Source organism: Salvelinus namaycush, chromosome 6 (assembly GCF_016432855.1).
Source record: "Salvelinus namaycush isolate Seneca chromosome 6, SaNama_1.0, whole genome shotgun sequence".
Classification (NCBI taxonomy): Eukaryota; Metazoa; Chordata; class Actinopteri; order Salmoniformes; family Salmonidae; genus Salvelinus; species Salvelinus namaycush.
In genome coordinates, this window is record NC_052312.1 from 36,441,187 (window position 1) to 36,467,595 (window position 26,409).

At 42.8% G+C, this 26,409-nt stretch overlaps 2 protein-coding genes across 2 annotated transcripts; both read left to right on the forward strand.

The window, feature by feature from the left end:
* The first annotated feature begins 7,827 nt into the window (after positions 1 to 7,827).
* Positions 7,828 to 20,523, forward strand: LOC120049937 (G1/S-specific cyclin-D2-like). Its single transcript, XM_038996454.1, has 5 exons — positions 7,828 to 8,351; positions 9,438 to 9,653; positions 11,658 to 11,817; positions 13,622 to 13,770; positions 17,123 to 20,523. The coding sequence occupies exons 1-5, from the start codon at positions 8,160 to 8,162 to the stop codon at positions 17,300 to 17,302; spliced, it is 897 nt and encodes a 298-aa protein (XP_038852382.1). The 5' UTR covers positions 7,828 to 8,159; the 3' UTR covers positions 17,303 to 20,523.
* A 1,629-nt stretch (positions 20,524 to 22,152) lies between these two features.
* LOC120049359 (fructose-2,6-bisphosphatase TIGAR B-like) lies at positions 22,153 to 25,936 on the forward strand. Its single transcript, XM_038995625.1, has 6 exons — positions 22,153 to 22,242; positions 22,706 to 22,743; positions 23,018 to 23,139; positions 23,713 to 23,790; positions 23,940 to 24,050; positions 24,276 to 25,936. The coding sequence occupies exons 1-6, from the start codon at positions 22,211 to 22,213 to the stop codon at positions 24,708 to 24,710; spliced, it is 816 nt and encodes a 271-aa protein (XP_038851553.1). The 5' UTR covers positions 22,153 to 22,210; the 3' UTR covers positions 24,711 to 25,936.
* The last annotated feature ends 473 nt before the right edge of the window (positions 25,937 to 26,409 follow it).

The window sequence follows — 26,409 nt, forward strand, 5'->3', positions numbered from 1 at the left end:
AGTGGAAGGGCCTGTATGATGTTCCCCTTGCATGTACTGGGTGGTCATACCTCTGTTGTTCTTCTTGCCTTTTCAACAGATCACAGTGTAGACTAATAGCCTGTTTGTTTTGGGGAACTGGGAATCTCCACAGGACCCCATATTCCCACTAGTGTGTACTCACTGGGCACAGACATCATTTCAACATCTAGTTTTGATTGAGTTGTCAACTAATGTGAATTTAACTTGAAATCAACAAAAATGTTAGGTTAAAAGTTGGGTGAAGAAAATCTGAAATTCCTTTTCGTTGATAACTTTTTTCAAATCCAATCAGTTTTCCATGATGATTCAATGTCATCACATTGCAGTTGTTGTTGTTTTTTTATGATGTGGAAACAACGTTAATTCAACCAGTTTTTATCCCAGTGGGTATACCCTGGGCCTGCAAACACACACTCAGTTTACACACCCAGGAGTAGTGATCTCAGAAGGAATGACTACCATGACAGCAAAGGACATGGAGAACAGAGACACACCTTCAATGCCCTGTCATGTCTACAAACATCTCGGTTTGGATAATCACTCCTCCCACACTGTGCATTGCAGAGATTGCTGAAAGATCTTTGGTCTCTTTACCAAGACAATTCGATTAGTTTGAAATGAAAATGTCCTGTTGCATTGTGGTCGGTTTCATTGCTCAATCTTTTATCCAGTTGCTCAGTTTTGTGCGTTGTCTGTTATTTTTCCCCATTGAAAGTCTTCCTTCTCCCTGGGAGTATTTATGTCTACCAGGGCTAACCATAAAGAGAGCCTCCCTTTGCCTTAATTTCCTCAGTGACAGTGGGAATCCTGACCAAGGGCCTGAGCCCCAGCACAGCCATCGCTCCAACCATAACATATGCCTCACTACTTCCTGTTATGGATGCTTACATAAGGCTTGGAAACACAGACATCCAAGGTTGTTCAATTCCAAAAACAGCCAGGACACTTTCTCTGTATTTGGCATCAATGAGAGTTCCAATAGGGTTATTGTTCTGTATCCCAACCTTGCTTTTTTCTTATCAAGACATTCCCAGATTATATAATTACAGTATGTGCATCACTGTGTAAATTGATGACGGGAGGTGGATAAAGCAAGATTTTTGATTATGATTTGTTTACATGGCTTTAGTCTGACATAGAATAATGGAAAAATGCCGCCAGAAGAAAGTTTGTTTTTTAAACATTGGATATGTCACATTCATCATTCCTGGAAATGAAAAGGCTACAACAATCTGAGTGCACTGTATGTCTGATGGATTTGATAGATGGGCACCATCCAACATTCACTATGTAGGTCAGTGTGATGGCCTGATGGGCCATTTTCCCAGTCTGGAAGACCACGGAGGATCCAGAGCGATGGGGGCCAAAGCTGGACGAGTGATCCCCAGGGATGTGGCCTTGGTGCTGGGAAATGGTGGCCCAGGATGAGCCTGGAGCATCGCAGTGAAGACTCGGAAGCACTGCTGAACCTCGCTCTCTCCTCTCACACAAGTGGACATTGGAATAATAACGTTTAAGGGGAAAAAGCCTATATTCTTCTTCCCAGAATTTCGGTGGGAAGAATCGATGACTTCCTCTCGTTTGACCTCAGGGATATGAAGGAAGGGATATGTCTCTTCTATCTGGTATTAAAATGCCCAATGGAGCAAACTGAACAGTCCTTGTGGGAATGTTTGAGTCTTAATTGTATATCACTTGTTTCTCAAAATGTTTAAATAAGGCTTGTGTGTGTGACATGTTGTGTGTATAATATACCTTCTACTCTCTGATTGGTCCCTTCATAATGACGTTATAACCCTGCTCTCTGATTGGGCCCTCATTATGACATCTTCATAACTCTGCTCTCTGATTAGTCCATCATAAGAACATTGTCATCACGAAAGGACAAATCAGAGAGCAGGGTTATGATGATGTAATAATGAGGGACCAATTTTACATTATACACATTGTTTTACCATGGCATTGTTGAATACTTATTTTTGATTGGCTTGAAGGGCATTTGAGAGCGTGCATTATTTCCCTACAACTCACGGTAGCAGCACGGTAGAATTCAATGGCTTATAGTTAATTCTTATATGTTTTATGTTTGTGCTGCTTTTGAAAGCAAAAGTCGAATTGAAAATATTATTGGCATTGTTGAATTTTCATAATAGCAAGCTAGGACTGATGGTTTGGTTAGCTAAACTAGCAAGTTTTTTTTGTTTGGTTACCAAGGAAACTACTGTAGCTATCTAGTAAACTTGCTAGCTACAGTAGATGTTGAACACATTTCTACCTGCAAATGGACACATTCGGCAAATGTGTTAAATTAGGCATGGTATAAAAGCGATAATCAACTTGAAACAATGAAACTCCGTGGAGGGTCAGTTCCACGTCGCGCTAGAACACACCACCCACTTCGTTTATTATTTTCCATAACATGCATAGCCTCTCGTTGATTATCCCTTACATAACCCTGCTCTCTGATTGTTCGTTCATAATGACATCATCATAACCCTGCTCTCTGATTGGTGCCATCATAATGCCATCACCATCATCAGCCTGCTCTGATACACCTCCCATTTCTTGGGTGTCTCTAGCTTTGTGTGACAACACCAGTATCAGGTCTTATTAGGTTCTTCATCTCCAGGTTTGTTTTTCAACTGGTTTTCACTGTGGAGAAAGAAAGTGCTTATTGCCCTCTTGCTAAATAAAGATCCAGCCTGTCGAACTGAATGTAGGCTCCCAGCTAAAAAAGGTCTGTGCCCAAAGTAATGTGTCATGTGAAAAAAATACATTGGAAAACAGTGACCATAATTCTGAACGGACAGGCAAGGAATTATGGGAGAACAATTAAACATATTTTCAGTGTAATTTGGAGGAGGAGGAACAGGGAAGAAGAAGATAAAGGACATGACTTATCACAACACCACATTATTGAGCAATCAACACTGGCTCCATACCATTCATGTTTGAGTCTCATATTTCTCCAATTGAGTTTTGAGATTAGATGATTTCAGTGTGCAGTATGTGAAATTCTTTGGCTAGGTCCAAAGGAATGCCCTGGTGGGTACAGAGCACTGACATACCAGCCTGATGGCACCACGCTCTGATCCCAGGCAGACCACCGCAATACTGGTCCCACACTGGTCAGGTCAGCCTCCTCTGCCTCCCTGGTCCTCCACTCCATAAGAGAAATCACAGGATCAAAGCCAGGCCATGTCCTGGGGGACGGGGGGTAGTAGGGGGAATGGTCACTGCCGGTCACACCGACCTCACCACTTTAATTCATATCATGGCATTTCCTGCAGTTAAGGCGATAAGGCTGGTATGCCTGGTGCTTATCTCAGATCTTCTCTAGGCTGTTTGGAATGTAAGATTATGCAATCTTGTTCGGATTATTTTTAAATTACCATCGTAATGTGAGAGTGTTGGTTTATTTGCTTTGTTAAACGCCGGTCTATGCTGCTGGACTGGTTTGTGGTGAGCGGTTGGGAGTGGACTGTAGATGGCCACTGCCATCTCTGGGCGATAGGCCCTACCGCCCCCACCCTATGGTCCCTGAGTGGGCTAACCAAGCCTGTGCTGCAAGATTGTACTTGACCCAGCCATGATTCATAGAATGGCTTTTCACTTTGAGAGAAATATGTTGGGAAATCAGTCAGAAAGACTTACTGTACCTCACAGGCTTTTCCACCCCTTGAATTGCTTGAAGCCCAGCAGTGTCCCCAGCCATTGTTTGAGGATAACGCTCTGTGCTTGCTCCAGACCTGGGTTCAAATACTATGTGACATTTTTCAAATTCGTTGAGCGTTTGCTTTAGCTTGGCTGGAGTGCCAGGTGAGCGGGGTTTGCACTTTTGGGGACTTTTCTATTGGTCCAGTAAACCAGGCAAGCTCAATCAAGCACAGATAAAGTTTTTGAAATATTCTAATTATTTCAACCCTGGTCTGGCTTGCACAACCCTTTTATCGGGATGGAATCCAAGTCCCACTTTGGGCTGCACAATGACTTCCATCGTCCTGTTGAATGGCTGAGTCTGGCGACAGGGAAGCTCTCTCATCTTGCGTCCTCCCTCAATCTAATCAAGCAATGAGACCAATAAGGTGAATTAAGATGTGAGCTGAGATGGCTATCCTCTCACAGAGGTCTCTTTGTGCCTGGTATAGGAATAAGAGGCCCATGGTTAGCATGCATCACACACAGGAAAGGAACAGGGCCCCCAGAGCAGACCCAGGAGTCTACCCTCCCCTGCTAGCGATTTATAGGGAGTCGGATCACCTTGCTATAGCAGTTTTCAAAGCACTTTCTTCAGCCATGTGAGCTAGGGCCCATTTCCTCCTTTCTCTCTGTAGGAAAATGTAAGTGTGCTGGGGAGGAAATGTTGCAAAGACAGAGGGAAGTCACAGAGACAAAGAAAGCAATGTTATTTGTAGACAAGTGGGGCCAGCGCCTTAAAATAAACTTATCTGAAAATGTTTTACTGTAAACTGCTCGCCACTGATTAACACACCATATTTTCAACAGGCTACAGAAAAACAGCAATCATCAGTTTGTGCAGAACTGTATGTATGACCAGCTACTCAGTTGGTCTATCTGCCCCCTGGGCCTGTCTTCCTGTTGGACATCCTGTCCCTGATGAATCAGCCTTTAAAGAGGAAGCTGGTGGTCGCAAGGACACACCCCCACAGCCCAGCACAACCAAATACAGCATCCTCCCCACTCAGAAAGCACCAGCCGACACTGCTGCTGACAGGAGCTCCCTCACCGGAATCTTATTTGTTTGTGTTCTCCCTTCCCCTGATCTTTGACCGCACAGACCCAGTCCACTTGTGACAGGCAGCCAACTGCCTATTGGCTCCCACTCAGACCACTTCCCTTCTTCACCGCCTTGAGATGTCTGTGATGTGAGGAGAGGAGAGGCAACCGGAGGGAGAGGAAGGGAACTGACTCAGTGAATGCTGCTAAGGGGCGGATGCATCATAATAATGACTGGAATGGAGCGAATGGAATGGCATCAAACACATGGAAACTGTGTTTGATGTAGCTGATACCGTTTCACTAATTCCGCTCCAGCCATTACCACAAGCCCGTCCTCCCCAATTAGGGTGCCACCAACCTCCTGTGAACTGACTGTAGACGGAGCAGCATAGGGGGGGACCCTCAGCCTCAGCCTGGTTAGTTACATAACGCAGAGTCCCTCTACCAAGAATTGCATTCACAGGAGCTACATCACTCGCTCATAGCCTACACACACATCACACTCATGTACGCATACTTAATACTGTACGTACAGGTTGACATACAGAGACACAGACCCCGTCTCAGGCTCACCACAGTGCGCTCCTCAGGCATCAGAGGATGAGTTTTGTTCTTTGTTCAGAGGAGAGGATGTGATCTCACCCAGTAAAAATCCGACCTATTTCGCTAGCTGCTCGTGACTTAATCCAAGCTCCCCCTTTGTGCTAGGTGCTCCCCCCTTCCCTCCCTTCCTCCTCTCCCCTCCTTCTCTTGCGCCCTCTCTCTTTCCTTCACTCCTGAGTGTATGGAAGGAACAGAGTAGGCCAATGTTCTCGGCGAGATGCTGGTTACGAGTGAGAGACACAAGCTGATGGACGTCAGAGATAGAGGGAGAGAGATATAGAGAGAGAGAGAGATAGAGGGAGAGTTGTATATAGGAGGGGCTGAGAGAAGAGGGGATAGAACCATTGACTCAGGTCTGTGTTCAAGACCAAAGACTAAACCCAGAAGTGCTTACTGTCTCAACATTGTCTTCTCAAATGTTGCCATTGGGTTTTACATAAGGGCTTTCAGTTTCACTGATAATCTCTCAATGCAAAATGTGGGGAAACACCTCTCTTTTTCTTGTTCTGAATGTATATTTTTTTCCATTAATTTCTCTCTAGCTCATCTGAGGGTAAATGTGACTGTTTATGCATGTCTGCATAGACTACATCTGTGTAGTCTATGCAGACATAGTCTGTCTATGTTTTCTATGTAAATATTTTATCATCTTCCCTCAGTCTTCAACAGGACTCAAATTGAAAGGAACGACTTGGGCTGCAGTCAGGCCAACCCACATGCCTTTTGCTCTCTATGGTTTTTATTCTGTGCCAGGTCAGCTTTTTCGCATTCACTGGCTTCTTCATAGGTTCACTTTGCTCTGGAGAAGAACCATAGAAGTGATGTGAGTCTCTTATGTAAAATGCCTACTACCTTACACATACATAACTCTACCGAGTGTGTTAACCCCATTACCACACACAAACCTTGAAGCTGTGCATGTCATGTCCATTACCCAATATCTGTAATGTAATTATCTCACAGCATTGGCTTCCAATACCACTCCGCAGCTCTGAGAGAGCTTCTCACTGCATTGGCTTCCAGTAACACTCTGCAGCTCTGAGAAAGGTTCTCACCACTGACTGTTCACACACAGGCATTCCAGCTTGGAATGCTCGTCTCTGCTGCAAATAAACCAAAATAGACTTTGTGCCTCTTCATGTCCCATCGCGGTGCCCTGAGTTTTCCCTGACGGGTCAGACTGTCAGGAACAAAACTGGGGGCCCTGGCTATGTGGGAACGGTATAATCAGGTTTGGCAGTTAACTGACACTTCATTGCAGTATTTATTTACCTGTTTCGCTTGCATTACTCACTCGATCACACATCATTCATAATATAATGACGTTGACCTTTAGGCCAATTTCAGGGATTAGCTAATATCTTTCTTTACCCTACTTTCTTTCTCTCCCCCAGTCTGTGTGTCTGTGTCTCTTTCTCTGACCCTGGTGTCATCCTGTGATCTGTTCTGATCTGGGGGCCTGTATGTCTCGGAGCCCCTGCTCTAATGGGTTGAGTGGGCTGGTATGCAGTAGGAATCTTTGGATCAAGGTGATTTCACGCTCCTCCACGTTTTCCCAGGGCTCTGGCCAGTCTCTGTTACCTCTGTGCGACTTGGACTGTGTGATAGTAGCTGACACGTGTTATCATTAGACACATGCACACACAGCAGCACTGACTAAAGGGAGCGTTATCTGTGTGACACCTCCGTTTCCCCCAAGGTTTGGATTATGGCTGCCTGGTGTGAGCATAGCAGCCAGGGTCCCAGCTGAGACTCCTGCACACCATAGCTGAGTTTGTCAACTTGTTCCCCCATAGGCCTATATTAATTGCATATCTTTCTCACCTGAAAGTGGAATGCAAATGGAAGGCTTTCAGCCTGTCCCCTTTGAAGTAAAACTAATCTGACTAACCTTGACATTCCCATAGAGACAATTCCCCCTCTCTTTCTGGGCATTCCGTTCTCACAAAAACTCAGCAGATGCTGCAGCAGTTTGTTTCTCTCAATGAAACTCCATATTTCATTGTTATTTTTGGTAATGATTGTGAAAGAGGACATTTGTGTAATCATCCCAGTAAGATGTTGCTTTTTCAGCTCAATGATGTTTAGTTCCTCTTTCAACAGTATAGGATATTGTTCTGTAAACATTGAAATAGTTGAACTAAAGAAAAGCTTGCAGTTTAGTTTGATAGATTCCAAGCTCTTGATAATTAACCAATTAAGTGCCAATTAAGAATAGCCTAGTTATAATCTTATAATAACACGGTTATTTCATATTCGTTAGCCGTAGTAGAAGCAGTAGCCTGGTTAAATATGACAAACTAAGATGTAAGAGATACAGAAACCTCACAATGCTAGTGTGATAGATTAGGTTTTTGCCTGACATTTTTATAGCCTAATTTTCGATTTCACTGCATCAGCGCATGTGTGAGACCGGAGTTGGGGTGGGGAGAGGGACAAGTTAAACGAGTGAGGTGGCATTCATCCGGTTCCTGCTTCTAGCAGCACAGCAAGAGACAGAGCAAAAGCTTGTTGTACAATTTATCACTATAGCCTAGCCAACTGTTGTGCAGAATGAGATATGCTTGCATCATAGCCTATAGCCTACCCTGCGTTTATTCAGACTTCAATAAGCGGCAAATAGCCTAAAGCCCAGGGCTGAGAGGAAACAGGCTATCGAGTGGCAGGACTACGCTGGAATAAACGCTGCAGTCTCACCCATGCTTCCTCCGGAATAGCCTACTTATCCATCTGTTTTACACTGTCCCCACTCCTGTTTTGACGTATTTTTTTTCTGCAAAGGCAAGATCCGAAACATGGAACTTATTTGCTTCGAGAACAAAGTCGTGCTAGCCAAAATTGACCCCAACATTCTCTATGACGACAGAGTATTGCAAAATCTGCTAACAATTGAAGACAGGTTTCTACCGCAATGTTCGTACTTTAAATGTGTCCAGAAGGACATTCAGCCACACATGAGGCGATTGGTTGCAGGATGGATGCACGAGGTTTGTGTTTTTTTTTTGCCTACATGTGCATTGGTCAGGTATATTGCTGTTCTGAAGGCATGTGTGCATTGCTCAGGTATATTGTTTGAAGGCATTTGTGCGTTGGTCTGGTATATTGTTTGAAGGCATGTGTGCATTGGTCAGGTATATTGTTTGAAGGCATGTCATTTACTTCTTTCACTCTAATAAGTGTGCTATGTATAATACGATTTGATTTCTATAATCCAAATGAACCTACAGGAGTGTGTGCATTTTTGTGTAAGAATTTAGCATGTTGCTCATAGGCGCATGTTCTAATAACTCTGTAATAAGTTTGTGTATTTATTCAGGTGGTTTATTACAGTTTCATAGCATGGTTGTTTTGAGAGCTGACATGCATGGCATGTAGCCGAATTTTTACAATTTAATTCACTGAGAAATGACCAATGCAAGGCATGTGGTGCCTCGGAAGTTCCACCAGGATATTTAAAGTCATCACCATGCATTTAAGTTCGCCGAATGTCCACAGCTTGGATTGTATTGGTCATGGAATCATTCAAATGAAAGAAGACATTCTAAGCTTCATTTTCATGTTGAATCTATCCAATTTGTCCGTTCTGAATAATTATGACAATTTTCTAAAATATTATTTCCAGTTGCTGCCTCAAAAGCACGCACAGGCTACTTTCGTTTTTGCCATTATGAACTTTAATCGAAGACAAATTACTCTCACAATTTTCGGGAATGGTTTAGGAATGGCTTATGAACATTATGTATACAATTTCCCTGCTGTAGCTAATTTATTTATATTTGTAATTATTTTTTGAAAATATGACGGACAAGGCGAAATGAGCAGCGTGGGTGTTTGGGCACGACTTCCGCTACAGGCTATGTTTGATGACTGAGAGATCTTTGATATACTTTGATATTGAAGCTTTTAATGCGGATCTACTGACAGAATATCGACAACATAGATCACATTTGGTTTTCCCATCATGCAAATTTTGAAATGGGATAATTTCTTGTTTCTGCAGACATTCGTGTAAATATTGATAGAATAATTTAAAATAGTAGGCCTAATATAATAATAATATTCTCTCCCACCAGGTTTGTGAAGAGGAGAAGAGTGAGGAAGACGTTTTCCCCTTGGCTATTAATTATTTGGACAGATTTTTAGCGGTGGCGCCCACTAGAAAGTGTTATTTGCAACTTCTAGGAGCTGTATGCATGTTCCTTGCAACAAAGTTAAAGGAGAGTCATCCATTAACTGCAGAAAAGCTGTGCATGTACACAGACAATTCCATCACACCAAGGGAGCTGCTGGTAAGAAACTATTTTTTTCTCTTAATGCATGGAAAAGTATGCAATTACTTAAAGCATCATACATTCAAATATAGCTCAATAATTGTACAATATTATAATTGTTTCTTCTGCCATATTTAGTTAAATATGTCAGTGTACAGTTCTGGAGACTGATTCATTCCTTGGCCATACAGTGGGCCTGTGCATGCATGAGGAGAGTGCCTGATCAGGTCTGAACTAAAGTGGCCTGTGTTGCCACCTAGTGGCAGTTATTCAGTTTGTCTTGTGGTAGAAGGTAGATTTCCAATATTGTGGATGAATCATTTGTAGAAAGGAACAGTAGTGCATAAATCCACAAAGGGTTCTATTAATATCTACTGGCTGCGTAAGTTTATATGCATTAGTTTTATAATATCTAACTGTGTTTTCTTGACCACTCTGTTTTTAATTGCATGATTGGTCACTCTCAGGGGCCAGTTATTCACAGGTTATCCCACAGGGGACTCCCAGTTAACCAGCCCACCCTCTTAGCAACCATTTAAAGTATGTCACTCCCTAGTATCAGATAAGACATTCCTCCCTACCATTACATCAATAGTTCTACAGTAAATGGCATTTTCCACCCATGTTGCTCAAGTGGCCAAATATGAATCACCATAGGAGAGCTATAGGACTGTGTCCTCTTCTCCTCTGCTGTCCAGCTGCTGGGGTTGCATCATCACACAACCCTTGTGCTAGAGGTTTCCTTGGAAAAAGTGAATGGAAACTTATAGTTAGAGGCTGGTCCCCGATGTGTTTGTGCTGTCTTGCCAATTCCTAAGGTCACAGTAATGCCAACTCATGCTAGACGGCACAAACAGACCTGGGACCAGGCTAAGAAGAGACATGGTGAAATTTAGATTCTTTGTCAATGAGCCACTGCTGGTGCATCAGCTGGGAGAGAGAGGGGAATTCAGGGGGTTTCTAGCAAGGGCAGCTGTCCAGGAAGTGAGCACAGCAGCGACGACAGACCTCCTCCCTGCACATCTTCAGTCAACATTCTCCACGGGCTTACCATAGGTTAATCGTTTGCATGTGTGGCGCTGTGCTGGTAGGAAACACATATAGATGAATGAAGTCTTGCTGTATGGCTGGCACTTGTCCTGGGCTGCCCCTATAATCTGAGAGAGCCTCTAAGAGAGGGGCCTGTCCCTGTTCACGCTAACAGAGGGGTTTCAGTAAACATGGGCGTTCACTGCCACAGCCTCCGTCTTGGGTTGACACATCATCTCAAAAGATGAAACCAGTCGGGGGATCAGTTGAATTTGTCACATCGGCTGTTTTGTTCCATTCCTTTTCCCCTTGGGGTGAGGTTGCTTTTAACACAAAAGCTCCCCACAGCGCACTAACCAACGCGGGCGGTGCAGACCAAAGAAGCTAGCTAAGGCTTGTGACAGGAAGGAAGCAACTGTGGCTGCGATGCTTCTGTCTCTTTGGTTGGAACCAGTGGTGAGGCTCGACACGTCACACAAAGAGCAATGAGAGAACCATGCAGACAAATGTTCAGAAAGAGAGACGGAGAGGGAGCGAGCGAGCGAGAGATAGAGCAAAGAGAGAGTCAAGGAAAATGTTGCTCTGGTGTTGAATGATCTCTCCTCTGAATTGAGACAGACTTGTTGGTATGCATGGTATTTCATGGCAATTAATTAATAAAAGTCCCATGATGGTAGTGACTGCTCATTACCGCTTATCACTTATTAACCATCATTTCACATTATTTTACTTTCATAAAGTATTTCAGTTGTGTATATTACACTTGTTTTATTTGAGGACTATTATTTCATTCCATGTCATCATCTCTATAGAGCTGCTGCCTATGCTGTCTGACAAAATCACTATTTTAGTAGTTCTTCAAAGTAAATAAGGCATACTTTTATGACTGCTGAATACCAACAATCTATTTTCAGGCAGAGATTCCTCGCGAAGCAACAGCTGCTCTCAGTTCTTCTCATGCTTTGTTTTCTTCCTTCCGTCTCTGTCCTCTAGGAGTGGGAGTTGGTGGTCCTAGGGAAGTTGAAGTGGAACATGGCGGCAGTCATCCCAAATGACTTTGTGGATCACATCCTACACAGACTGCCCCTGCCCAAAGAGAAGCTATTTGTGGTCCGCAAGCACACACAGACATTCATCGCCATGTGTGCCACAGGTAATAACAGGAAATTCCTGATAGGATAGTCTTGCCAATTCTCGTTTACAATCTATCTGACATTGTGACTCATCATTGATTGCACTCATCTGACCCTATACTCAGCAGTCTAAGGGAATGTACCACAAACACACATCCATCCAATGGCTGCTCTCCACGTTTCTCTTCCCATCACTGGAACACTGCCCGTGGCCTAATGGGGTCATCTTTACATTAGAATGGCTGCTAAAAGCAGATGCAAGCTGTATCGAGAGCACTTTGAGCATATAAGGCATTAATAGTATAGTTAAAGGAGGCTGGGAGAATCCTCTCAGTGCGTGTAGTGTTTAGTTTAGCCTCCCCCTGTGATGACAGTGGGTGGATGAGTCTCCTCGCCTGCTGTTTGGCTCCCCTTCCACCTCCTCCTCTGTGGACTAGGATGACTCGGCTGCAGCAGCTGGGTTGCTCTCTATCTCTCTCTCGCTCTCTCTTTCTGTGTATTATTTGTTGACAGAGGCCCTTCCAGGTTTGATAAGTCAGAACTGGCAGCCGGCGGTCTTCCTCTAAGGGTGAATCCCAATGGGTTTGTTTCCTTTCCTATATCCTACTGTATGCCCTACCTCCTATGTCCTTGTTCTGATTGAATGGACTGCATTAATAAGACAGTTACAAAAGCTGACCTCTCTTCTATATATTGCATCTTTCACGTCAGACAGTTTTAGGGGGAGGAAATACAGCTTAGGGAAAAAGTCCACTTTGGTGTATTGAGATTTACTGCCATGTGTCTCTTTGATCCGATCTGGCCCGTAAGTCCTTGTTTACTACATTATGGTATTCAAGCCATAGGCTCCTTCAATGAGGTTCGTGGCCTGTGGCTGTTAAGTGCCATTTTAGTGTTGCATTTTTTGGGGGGCGTGTTTCAGCGGTCTCCCCACTATTCATAAGCAGCCCGTTTATATCACAAGCGCAAAACAGCCACAATAAAAAAAGAGTCAGCTGTGGTTTAGCAGTAATGTAAATGTTTGGGGTTTTATGTGCTGCACTGAATGTTGTTCTCATGACAGGGGAGCTCTCTGGCCTCCGCACAGCTGGCCTCTTGAGGAGGAGACGAGAGTGGTTGGACTACTCCCTGGGGTTGATCCAAAGCTATCAGTCGCATCCTCTTTCTATAAAGAGAGAGAAGGCCACAGCACAGAGACCAGGGTCTGTGCTTGGCTGGACTGTGCTTGGGCTAGAGCTGGAGCTGAAGCTAAACCCAGTCCACGTTAGTGCCATTTCCTTTCCTCCAGGCCTGCTTCCTCCCTCCCCCGCCAGCCGGCAGGGCTATTGTCGCTGAGGGCTTTGGGCCTGGTTGATGGAGAACAAGAGGAAGAAGTTCCTGGAACTCATTGCTCACTGAGTAGGAGGATTCCTGCTCTGTTTTCCAAATCACAGCTGAGGCAGAGTGAGGGAAAACACACATGCTCCACCACGGCCATGTGTTAGACTGTGGGAAAGTTGGTTAAGCTCTTTAAGAACTTATATTAAGAGATTATGAAGATGTTTGAACGTCTTTAAATGCTCAGCTCCTGTACTTACTTTGGACTACATCTTGACTTGATAGTGCATCTTGTGGGAATGTGTTAGTCTGTGGGAAAGTACAGTTCAACTCAGTTTGTAATTTATATTGTAGATTTTCCCCCTCTTTTAAATGCTTCCTCACTTCCTTTGGACTACTCCTTGACTTGAATGTGCAACTATGATTCTGGTTTGTCACCCCTTGACTGTTGTGAACTCACTGATGTCCGACAGGTGACTGACGGATCATGTTGTCTCTTGTCCTCAGATTTCAGCTTCGCCATGAACCCCCCCTCCATGATCGCTACGGGAAGCGTGGGGGCGGCCGTCTGTGGCCTGCAGCTGGACCGTTCAGACCAGGCCCTGAGTCGAGACCGTCTGACTGACCTGCTGGCCAAGATCACCAACACAGAGGTGGTAAGTAGTGTCTATAGCCTGATCCCAGGTCTGTTTTTGCTGTTTGGCCAATTCCTTGTTATGTCAATGAATGACAAGGAGTTAGCGAGACAGCACAAACAGATCTGATATCAGGCTAGGTAAGTGCTACAGTCAACATTTTAGGAGCATGGCGGGAAACTTTTGAAGAGGTGGTAATATCAGTGTTGGCGAGCGTATAGCGCAAAATACTTAATGTGTTCCAACATTGGGCACGGACACCCTCTTCGCCTGCCTGTTAGACCTAGCTATTCACCAACGTTTCTGGGCTTGGAGCACGGAGATCTTCCTGGTAAACAAGAGCGACGCTACAGTATGCCTGCAGTAGTCGCACATTGAAGCTATTTACTTTTCATGGAGTCAGAGCCTGTGGGTCTTGGCTCAGGACCTAGACTGCAGCTATAAAGAGCAGAGGCGAGGGAATGTCTTCTTAGAACCCAGGGCCCACATTCTTGTGGTAGGACACAGGCAGGCAGTTCCTTTGCACGGCTCCCACTTTAGCTCTTCTCTTATGCCTAACAGAGGCTCCATCTTTCCAGGGGAAATGGCAGACGAGAAACAAACACAGATTTCCTAACTCCTTAAGATGACATGCATTGAGAGCTCTCTCACACCATATATATTAGTGGAGGCTGGTGGGAGGCGCTATAGGAGGATGGGCTCATTGTAATGGCTGGAATGAAATTAATGGAACGGTATCAAACACATCAAACATATGGAAACCACATGTTTGACTCTGTCCCATTTATTCCATTCCATCCATTATAATGAGCCCATCCTCTTATAACTCCTCCCACCAGCCTTCACTGATATATATATATATATAAGTATTCAGACCCCTTGACTTCTTCCACATTTTGTTAGGTTACAGCCTTATTCTAAAATTGATTACAAAAGAAATGTTCCTCATCAATCTACACATAATACCCCATAATGACAAAGCAAAAACGGGTTTTTAGAAATGTTTGCTAATTTATATATATATTTTTAAATGGAAATATCACATTTACATAGGTATGCAGACCCTTTACTCAGTATTTTCTGGAAGCACCTTTGGCAGCGATTACAGCCTTGAGTCTTCTTCTGTATGACGCTACAAGCTTGGCATACCTGGATTTGGGGAGTTTCTTCCATTCTCTGCAGATCCTCTCAAGCTCTGTCAGGTTGGATGGGGAGCGTTGCTGCATAGCTATTCAGAGATGTTCGATCGGGTTCAAGTCCGGGCTCTGGCTGGGCCACTCAAGGACATTCAGAGACTTGTCCCGAAGCCACTCCTGCGTTGTCTTGGCTGTCTCCTTAGGGTCGTTGTCCTGTTGGAAGGTGAACTTTCGCCCCCAGTCTGCAGTCCTGAGCGCTCTGGAGCAGGTTTTCATCAAGGATCTCTCTGTACTTTGCTCTGTTCATCTTTGCCCCGATCCTGACTAGTCTCCCAGACATTGCCACTGAAAAACATCCCCACAGCATGATGCTGCCACCACCATGCTTCACCGTAGGGTTGGTGCCAGGTTCCTCCAGACGTGATGCTTGGCATTCAAGCCAAAGAGTTGACGCTTGGTTTCATCAGACCAGAGAATCTTGTTTCTCATGGCCTGAGAGTTTTTAGGTGCCTTTTGGCAAACTCCAAGCGTGCTGTCATGTGCCTTTAACTGAGGAGTGGCTTCCATCTGGCCACTCTACCATAAAGGCCTGATTGGTGGAGTGCTGCAGAGATGGTTGTCCTTCTGGAAGGTTCTCCCATCTCCACAGTGGAACTCTAGAGCTCTGTGAGAGTAACTCCTCCGATTGCTCAGTTTGGCCCGGCAGCCAGCTCTAGGAAGAGTGATGGAGGCCACTGAGTTCTTGGGGACCTTCAATGCTGCAGAATTGTTTTGGAAACCTTCCCCAGATCTGTGCCTCGACACAATCCTATCTCGGAGCTCTACAGACAATTCCTTCGACCTCATGGTTTAGTTTTTTCTCTGACATGCACTGTTAACTGTGGTACCTTATATAGACAGGTGTGTGCCTTTCCAAATCATGTCCAATCAATTAAATCCACCACAGGTGGAATCCAATCAAGTTGTAGAAACATCTCAAGGATGATCAAATAGAAACAGGATGCACCTGAGCTCAATTTCGAGTCTCATAGCAAAGGGTCTGAATACTTATGTAAATAAGGTATTTCAGTCTTTTATACATTTGCTAACATTTCTAAAAACCTGTTTTTTCTTCATCATTATGGGGTATTGTGTGTAGAATGCTGAGGATTTTTATTTATTTAATCCATTTTAGAATAAGGCTGTAACGTAATAAAATGTGGAAAAAGTAAAGGGGTCTGAATACTTTCCGAATGCACTGTAATCTATCATTTTACATCACATATTAAACCGCTGTTTGTAGTCTAAGATATTTATTTATCACTGTAAGTCTGCTCCCTTGGCTTACACAAAGGAACCTGAGGCCAGTTCAGCAGCACACAGGGACTCAGTCAGTCTAAGACTAGGAACAACCCAGCAGCTCTCGATAGACCTGTGGTTATTATGTGGCCATGGCAACGCTGGCGCTCAGACTGTGGCCCATTAAGTTTTAATTATCCGTACATTTCAAAGGAATGTTGGCATCTGCGAGCTGTGTGCACTCTTTAAGGCCCGCGCTTTCGGCTCCGTAGAGTCAGACCTCCCACGAGAGGACACACTGAATCAGAGAAATTACTTTTGAGATTCACCCACTGTCTCCTGAGTGATGAGAAAGGTTTCTTGGGTCTCAGGGCTGCTGTGTTCCTCTCAACAACCCAATGGGCCTTGGTCCAAAATGTTGCACTATAAAGGGAATATGTAACCATTTGGAAGTCCAGCCCATTCTCCACTTTAGGACTATTAGGAATGTTCTACCCACACCTCACGTATGTTTAGGAGGATTCAAGGGCCCAATAGTCGCCACTCTCTGCCTGGTGTCTGTGTGCGCTGGTACCCATTGTTCGAGGGACTGACTGGTCATGAAACAGGCACGACCACCTATCACAAGACTCATAATACCCTCCCGGTCTGGCCTGCCATGCATGTGACCAAAGCTGTTCCAATAACAGTCAGATGTCGAATGTGAAACTGCGTGACAGCGTTAAGTGTTCGTCCACAGTTGTCTGGGGCCAATCAAGATTGTGTGTGTGTGTGTGTGTGTGTGTGTGTGTGTGTGTGTGTGTGTGTGTGTGTGTGTGTGTGTGTGTGTGTGTGTGTGTGTGTGTGTGTGTGTGTGTGTGTGTGTGTGTGTGTGTGTGTGTGTGTGTGTGTGTGTGTGTGTACAGCATCTAAAGTAGAGGTGTTAGTGTATTGATGTCTCTTCTCTGTGTCCGTTGCAGGACTGTCTGAAGGCGTGTCAGGAGCAGATAGAGAGGGTGTTGGCTAGTAGCCTGCAACAGCAGCAGAGGCAGGAGGCCCAAGGCAGGCCGGGCAGCAAGGCCATGGAGCAGCAAGACCAGTCCAGAACCCCAACAGACGTATCCAGCACCCCAACAGATGTACGCGACGTCAACCTATGAGCTTCCCACCACCACCACCATCTACAAGAGTGACGTCCACCAGTGAGCTCCCACCAATCACGTCACTCTGTCAATCTATGGGATCCAACAACATTCGCAATGTCAAGCAATGAGCTGCCAGCACATACGCCAAGTCAACCCACCACTAAATGCCACACCAACCTACGAGTTCCCACCCTTGTTTGATAAGTCGACCTGTGAGGTCCCACAAAGTTTGGGATGGCAATCTATGAGCTGTCAACAGCATCATGCTGGAATTATCAACTGATAAGAACTTTTACAAACAATATAGAGAATAGGTAAAAAAAAATCTATATTTAGCTGGTCACATATTGACATATGTGCCATATTAAATTAAACAAGCTCTTTTAGACACAAAATGTATTTTAAAACTTTGAAAGAGCCTTAGGTTTGCAGAAAGGATGTCTGAATAGATTTGCATACTTGAATTATGAAATATAGAAATATTCGTTTTTTACTTGATAAAAATACCAAATATAGTTTTTCACTCAAAAAAAGCTAGCAAAAACATTTAGTTATTATTCATATTATTGTATTATAATTATTGTTATTCTAAATATTGTTATCATTATTTCAATATAATTTAGTTTTATGATTATTTTAATAATAATTGTTCATCATTATTAAGCATTTATCAATTTCACAATGAGTGGGTGTTTCCCTCAGTTTCAAATACAGGAAGCCCCTGTAGTACTGTGTACATTACATTAAGTGCTGGTTTGGTTCTGCACAGTGTTCATACACCTTTATTTAGGAGAAGCTAATGTACAGGACGAGGAGAGCTGCATCTCCTGCCTGCTAAACTGTGCATCTGTAGCACTGCTTCCTATTTATGCTCTTATATGCTGGCCAGGAGAGGGCTGGGCCCACTCACACAGAACACAGAGAGAGAGAGAGAGAGAGAGAGAGAGAGAGAGAGAGAGAGAGAGGGGGAAGAGAGACGCATGTGTGGAGTACTGAGGGTGTGTATATACTGCCCCCTAAGGGTGAGAGTGAGGACAGAACAACTATCAGCTGTTATGGTCTTGATTTCATTGCCAAGTTAATACCAAGCCAATTTCTACTTTTTGAATTGAACAAGGCTATTTTTGTTGTTATATGTTATTGGATTGTGTGCTCTGAGAAACTCCTGCACGTTATTAGAAAATTATTGAGGATCATTATATACCTTTTATACCAGGGAAAGTTGGCGTGAAAGCATGTTTTTGTTCAGGGTCAGCCAAAGCCAATACTTGTGAAAGGGAGATGGCATGTTGGAGGGATGGTCTTAGTCTGGAGATGAGAATGAAACTACAGTTGTTTGTTAGTGTCAGATGGATTGTTAAAAAAGTTTTGCAGAGTTGGCCTGTATGGAACATTTAGAGCAGTGACGGTTTGGCAAAGGTGGAGTAGCCTATTGGAGAGTGAGAGGAGATGGCAAAAAAGGGAGGTTTTGAGAGTGGAACTAGAGATGGCACCATGAGATGAGATGGTGAGATGGTGCCATGAAATGAAGGACTGCAGACAGTTGAAATGAGGGGGAAATGGAAGAAGACATGGTAGGAAGCTCCCGATTGGCACACCGGAACAAGCCTGTTCTTGATTGGAAGAGCTGCAGACGGTTGTCATTCTAATAGGTCAAGAGTTGATCACGAGGGAGCAGTTTGGTGTGATGGAACATTTCCTGTAAGGGCCTCCTGTCATTAAATTCAACTAGATATTTAAGTCATGGTCAAAGACTTGGATCAACCTAAATATGCACTTTTAAAAACATGTTCCTTAAAAGCTGAAGGGGATGGTTATCAAACGGGGTAGGTGGATTTTCAATGTTTTATTTTTTTATAATGATTATTTTTTCTTTAAGTTATTTGATATTCTCTGGGCTGGATTCCCACTTAGGGTGATGCACAAGGACTAGAAAGCATTTCCTGACCAATGAGTAGGAGTAGGGTTTACCAACGTTGAACCAAATCATTTGCAATGCAAACCTAGGAAAGCTTTAAAAAATCACATCTAGACTTGATTATTTGATTACATCCATTTAACTTGAATTTTATTTTTGCCTGCTTCATATCCAAATCAATATGATGGTCCTAAGAAAGGATAACACATCATAATGTTTTTTTTCTAGTTCATCGTTTTTTTGTATTTTGTTTTGCTCCACAGTTCAGCTTGTTTTTCAGAAAAAATAATAATAACATACAGTCTTTAAACCTATAGGCAGAAAACTTTGCTCTTTACTTTTTGCATTCACGTTCAACAATGCAGAAAGTACTTAAAACATATTTGCTTTTTCGCAATTAAACGCAATCTGCTATAAACTGAGAAAAGATATGGGTAAGCATTTAAAGTTTTGTTTATGTTAATTACTTAAATTAATTTCCAATTGATGAAAGACAAAATGGATCTGTTTATCTTTGATATCTTTTTCTTGCTGCTATTAAGCTTTTTGTTTTTCAATCTTAGAATTGTGATATTCACTTGAGTGTGCTGCTAAATTATGAATTTTATAGTATCTTATTGTTTCCTTGCCTTTTCCTTGTTGTATGTAAACTGGAGAGAGTGGTAAAGTGGGACATGTCTTCGACTGGAAGTACCTTCTGCAGTTTTCTCAAATAGCATGTTTTACTCTCTTCTTTCCATTTATCTGGTTGTTTCCTTACTGCATTCTACCATTGAAATGTTGGTGTACCTCAGGTTCATTGGACAATACCTCACAACTCAGCAGTTTTTCAGGGAGTTAGTGGAATCAAATCTGACTCTGATGCGTTTTTGATAGGTTCTAGATTTTTTTTCCTGGATGAGAGGCAGGAGATTCACGTGGCACCTACTCTCTTTAGACAACAGAAATTCCTTCTCATCTGTCGTTTGCCGAGTAGAGGACCATATACCAGATATTTCATATCATACCTGGTGCCAAATAAAAGACGGCTATAAGAAATGTATTTGGAAGACAAAAAATATATATTTGTATCTTATTTTTTCTACTTATGGGTTACAACTTAATTGGCACATTTAGGATCAGTGTATTGGATTAAGTGGAATGCATTTTGTGAGGTACCCATTTAGTGAGTTTTTTCTATGATAAAAAAATAATGTTTATGTGTAAACCTTCAGTGTGGAAAACTGTGGGTTTCTAGTTCGTTTTGATCCCCACCACTGCCAACCACATGTACCTCAGAAGTGTCTGATCCACAACTTCTGTTCAATAAATTTGACCCACAAAAAAGAGTGAAGCATCTTTACTGGCTAGTAATGGAGCTGTCTTCTGTTCTGTGCTGGTTAAGGGAAGGTTAACCTCGTCCCCAGGCTCAAATTGCTGGTGCATAGAGAGCCAGCTGGTGGGCAGATTAAGGGAAGGTGAAATGTCTAGAGTGATTGTGTTGGGGGTGGTGTACTGTGCAGCCAAGTAACTATGCAGGCCCATATGAAGGTAAGTTAAAGCTTGAGGGTGCTAAATGGCTTCTCATTTGATTGAAGATATGCTGCACCAAAAGGCTATTGTGTGTCTGCAGCTATAGTCTTATCTGACACCTAGTGTCTGTGGGTTCAAACTTTTTATGGGGTGAGATCCTTACTCCAGAACCACAGACTCCTTCAAACGTTCTTCTCTTTGTAATTTTGACATCGAGAGTTGCACAAACTTATACAAAAGCACACATAGATGATATTAAACCCACAACCTCTTGGCTATAAGTCAGTGCTATGACTAATAAACCACCAAGTCTATACCCCTTTCCTGCAGACAAATGACCTAGTGGCCTCATGAGTGGAATCGTATTCATATTTTATGTAATTTCAACTCTATCTGATATGTTACAGGTTTTTATTTTAAGGTCATAACCATGTGTTTGAGGTGTATACTTTTGTTTCAAAGTAGATTTGTTTAAGACTACCAAGAAACACTGCGTGACCCTGATACTGCCCACTGCAGTAAAAGGTTAATGCTTATTCTTCCTCTGTTTGTATGTTTGACGTTAAGAGTTGCAAAAATCCACACTGAAGTGTAAGAGTAGAGGATTGAACCTTCAACTCAGGTGCAAGGTATGGTTTTAACCTCAGAGCCACAGACTTCTTCACACTTTTTATACTCTTTGTAATTTTGACATCGAGAGTTGCAGAAATGTACACAAACACACACACACAAGATGATATTTGAACCTACAAATTCTTGGCTGCATGGTATGGTTTAAACCACAGAGTCACATACCTCTTCACACTTACAATTCTCTTTGTATATTTGACATATAGAGTTTTGGAAATGAACACTAAAGCACCAGTTGTTTGGGTATTATATCTTCTCACTAACAATTACAGTACTGAATCATCGGGGGTGACATACTAGTAATGAGTAACTACTATATAGCAGCTTTCATTTAGATTATAAAATATACAGAGTGGTAAACAACAACCTATGTTGTTGAAGAAAATATATACAACTCAAATTGAATGGTTTTGTACCTTTTCAGTTACAAGCATCCTTAAACTCCCTCTCTTCAATGAATATGCTACATTTATCAGGTACCATTACACACACCAATGGCTGGTAGACAGGCAATCCAATTGGGATAATTTTGCCATTAATTCAGGGTCACCATACAAAACTCGTTTCTTCACCTCGCGAAAGACATTTAGTGTTCATTTAATGATTATTCTAGACAACAATGTTTTAAGAATTGTTCAATTGTTCAAATAATTGTGTTTGATCGGGGAACAATCTTAATAAGAGTAACATTTGTATTCTTGTTAACTAGAACATGTATTATTCATTTTTCACCTTCTGCAATGCCATTGGTCTTTTAGAGTAGACCTCGTGACGTCACGTCCACCCACGTGTCATAGAACTAGGAAGAAACCCGTAAACATTGAGCCAGAAAGGAGGCAGAAAGTATTTTGGAATAGTCTAAAATGCTTACATTTAGCTTGACCGTTGTTCGACAGTAAGTAAATAGCACCACCTTTCTGTTTTGTATGCTGTTTAGATGCTCTATGTATAATATATTTTATAAAATGTACGTAGGCTTCTGCATACGTGACAACCCTATTGAACCACTTCAAGCTGTCCGTTGCCGACAATATTAGCTAGCAAGCGTGTTGCCTATTCAAATCAAATGTATCATCTAACAGTATTATTCTGTGCCAAAGCGGCTGCCTAGCTAAATCCATAGGTTTCTTATTCTGCCACCATATCGAAGCAGTGTCACCCTGAGTGTCCTCTCGCCATAGACCGCATATAAAGCCTCTCTCACATGCAGCCTCCTTGAAAGACATGCAAGCGATCAAAGCTACTAACGTTAACGTTTAAGCTATTTGTGCACCTCTAGAATTTCCCTGGTGCTGTGTATCCTTAGAAAAACGCTATGCATGTAATTTTCAAAAATGATTATCTTCTCACGTTCACAGTGGGGAGACACAATACAACAAGGAGAAGTTGCTACAAGGTATGTTGTTATTTGTAAACATTCCAACCTTGACCAGTAATGACCTTCACTTGGGAATCCTGTGTAATTTAAAACCAAAGGCTGTAAGAACTAGCTATAAACCTTTCCTTGTTTCTCATGTATCAGCTGGTAGAATCAAAGTGATTGATACTCATCTGTTTCCATGTTCACTTGAGGGGGAATGTTAAAAGAAAGGTCACTCACTCAAACACTGACTAATCCCTTATCCAACTGGTTTTCTAAGTGTGTAAACCTGTTGGTCTTGTGCTGTCAGGTCAGGGGGTGGACACTTCCCTGTCGGAGCCGGGGCTCCAGCAGGCAGAGGCTGCAGGACTGTACCTCAGAGAGCTCAGGTTCTCCAACGTGTTTGTCAGTAACCTGCAGCGCGCCAGACAGGTGAGTTTTCCTGAGATGCCACTAGTGTCACATGTGATGTCGACTTAGGTTACAGGTAGGTGACCACTAATCTCATCCACCCAGCTGGCTCTATGTAGCAATTGAGCGTGGGAACAAGGTTAGGTGACCAACAGAAATATTAACAATGCACAGCAGATGTAGGATGTAACCTCGGTTTAGTTTAGATTCCCAGTGTGCGACTTATAATTGTGTACACCGGCTACACTGTCACTGCCGTTCAATTGCAGAAAATGGCAGGAGATGTTGGGAACTGATGTCAAAGTAAAATGATTCCCTAGTACAACACCTTTTCAGTGGGAAACACTCAGATAACACAAAGTCACTTCAATAATTCCTGGAACAAAACTTCTCCATTGTATATGTTACTGTGAAGGAGGGAAGAGAGCAGAGGATATATTAAACCACAGATATAGACGACAGGATATGAGAAATGTCAGCAGGTAGAACTAGAAGTAATGTTAGTTTCTCGTGATGGCCTAGTAGCTGATTTGGTTGTGGGTGCGGAGATTAAGACAGTGCTGTCATTGTTCACACATCCTTATCCTTTGTCAGACTGCAGAAATCATTATGAGGAACAATGTTCACTCCTCGGGCGTTGAAATGGTCTTTGACCCCTTACTCAGAGAGAGGGTAAGTCTTTCATATGTCTCCCATTTCCTATTGCATGTATGTAGTATACAATTGATCCAGCCCAGTCTACCTCGACAGGGACCCTAGAGTTTGACATTCAAATAAAATGCATAGAAAATCAGCATCAAAGTGGTTCATCAATCATACAGGGTTTTGGGATCGCAGAAGGACGGCCCAAGGAGGATCTGAAGAACATGGCAAACGCAGCCGGCCAGTCATGTCGAGACTATACTCCTCCTGGAGGGGAGACCTTGGAACAGGTTAGTCTGTGATCTGAACATTTTATCAGCTTTCCCTTTGGTCCTGCTGTTGGCTAGCTGCCAACAGCTCAGAGCTGGATTCCATGGCCAACAGTGCCATGCGGGGGTTCAACTCAGGACTTCAAGGCAGAAGCTCAACACATCATTAATAGATTTTTTTTTCTTCTAAAGATATATTATTTTAGTCCTTGAATAATTGTAATGTGTGTCTATGTCTCCCTTCAGGTAAGGCTGCGATGCAAGAAGTTTCTGAAGTCGCTTTACCAGCGCATGGTTGACGACCACAGCTGCTCAGGACAGAGTTCTGCTGCTGTAGGGACAGAGGCTGGGGCCGGTGCACCCGAGCCTGGCACCGATGGGCCCCTGGCTGGTTTGCCTGACGACGGGATGGAAGGTGTCCCTCTCCATGCCCTGGTGGTGAGCCACGGTGCCTACATCCGCGTGGCTGTGAGACATTTTGTGGAGGACCTGCAGTGCTCCCTGCCCCAAGGCCTGAAGATGTCCAAGGTGTTGTCAGCCTGCCCCAACACAGGCATCAGCCGCTTTGTCCTCACCGTGTCTCCCAGTGAGTCTGGCCTGGCGCTCTCTGCTGTCCGCTGTGTTTTCACCAACAGGAAGGACCACCTGACCTCCCGTAACATATGTTACATTTCACATTAAAGATAGACAAGGAAACACAAGGTTTAGTCACTACTCTGTTCTGTTTAAATATTATTTACTGTTGATAACAAACCACTAAAAGTAAAGAATATCTGGGACAGTGACCTGTCTACTATTTGATGACATGAGTTGGGGGGAGATTTTAGTAGGGTCATCGAAGAACCCTAATCACCAATTTATTATTTATTTTATACACAGTAAATAAATTAAGCATTTTTGCACAGTTTATACCTTCGCCTGTTTTAAAAACGTTTAAATAACCTCCACGTTGTGTGACATATGTAACCATGGTGACCTAGGCTCTTATGCATATGTATTGGAAGTGCCCCAAAGTGGATAAGTTTTGAAGATAGGTATCTTCTACCTTATCTTATGTTCTTGGAGTCACTATACCAGTCCTTAATGATGACTCATCACACACACTGTCACTCCAACAATGATGTGTAATGCTGACAGGTTTAACAACAGCAGAAAAGATGCTGGCACTGCGATGGCAATAACACAAAAAAATGTACTACCTCAGTTGTTCTTTTCATTGTGTATTTATTTCGCTAGAGATCGGGGTGGGTTGGCTTGAAAGGTCGGATGGTGTAGCTTGAATCAGTCTGAAGTTGGGTCCATATCTCTGCTGTGATTTCATGTATCTATTTTACATAATGTTTTGCTCCGTTGTCATTGTTTGTCTGTTTTCCCGGTCTATTGAAAAATGTAATCAGAAATTTATCACAGGAAGGGAATGACTACCCGACCACAGACAATGACACTGAGAAGTAGAGGACACAAAATATTATGGGAATACAGGGTAAATTATTTGCTTTTTAGCTGTCAATGGACCCTTTGTACAGTAGAACATTGCTCAGTGCAAATTCTGCAGAACTATTGGCAAGATGTATGTATGTATGTATATCCTGTATGAGTGGATTTCCCGGTCTTCCAATAATTATCCATGGAATTTTCAATAGAAACGAAACACTTCCTGTGTCATAGTCCAATGAAATGAGGACTTGTTTAGAATGTTTTAGTGTGGATAATGTAGTGGTTTGTTTCCACTACTAAGTCCATCACGTTGAAGATTTAGTTGTATTGTTTGTGTCATATTATAACAAAGGCAGAAAAGTGTGAAGAATGTCAGTGAGTATCTTTTAAAGCCTTTACAATTCAACATGGAGTTGTCTCTAATTGTGGTCCATGTCCATTACAAGATAATAAATTATACACTATCAGAAGTTGATGTCTTTTCTGTGAGACTGGTGTGCTATGCATGAACTCAAGAGCAATATTGCAAGCAACCTGTCACTGCTACATAGTTACAATTATATCAGACATTTGTATCATAACTGTTTAAACATAGTATACTTATTTTTGCAAACTAGCTAAATGTTACACATTGACAGTTTTTTGTCTTTATTTTTACACATTGTCATTTTCATATGCAAGCAGTACAGAGTTACAGTATTGTTTGGTATTGTATTGATTAATCACAACCAAAAAAAGGCTTCAATATTGGTGTTTAACATGTTCAATGGCCATGTATCTCAAGTGTTCATAAATGGTCACAAGCTTCCTCTGATCTTGCACAAATGTAATTGTCACTAAAGGTTGCATAAGAGGCAATAGAGTGTGCAAGTCTTGTAGTTTCTTTATGCAAAGCAGGATTTGAACCCGTGGATGTTTGCAGGTTGGAAAATATCAGGTTTAA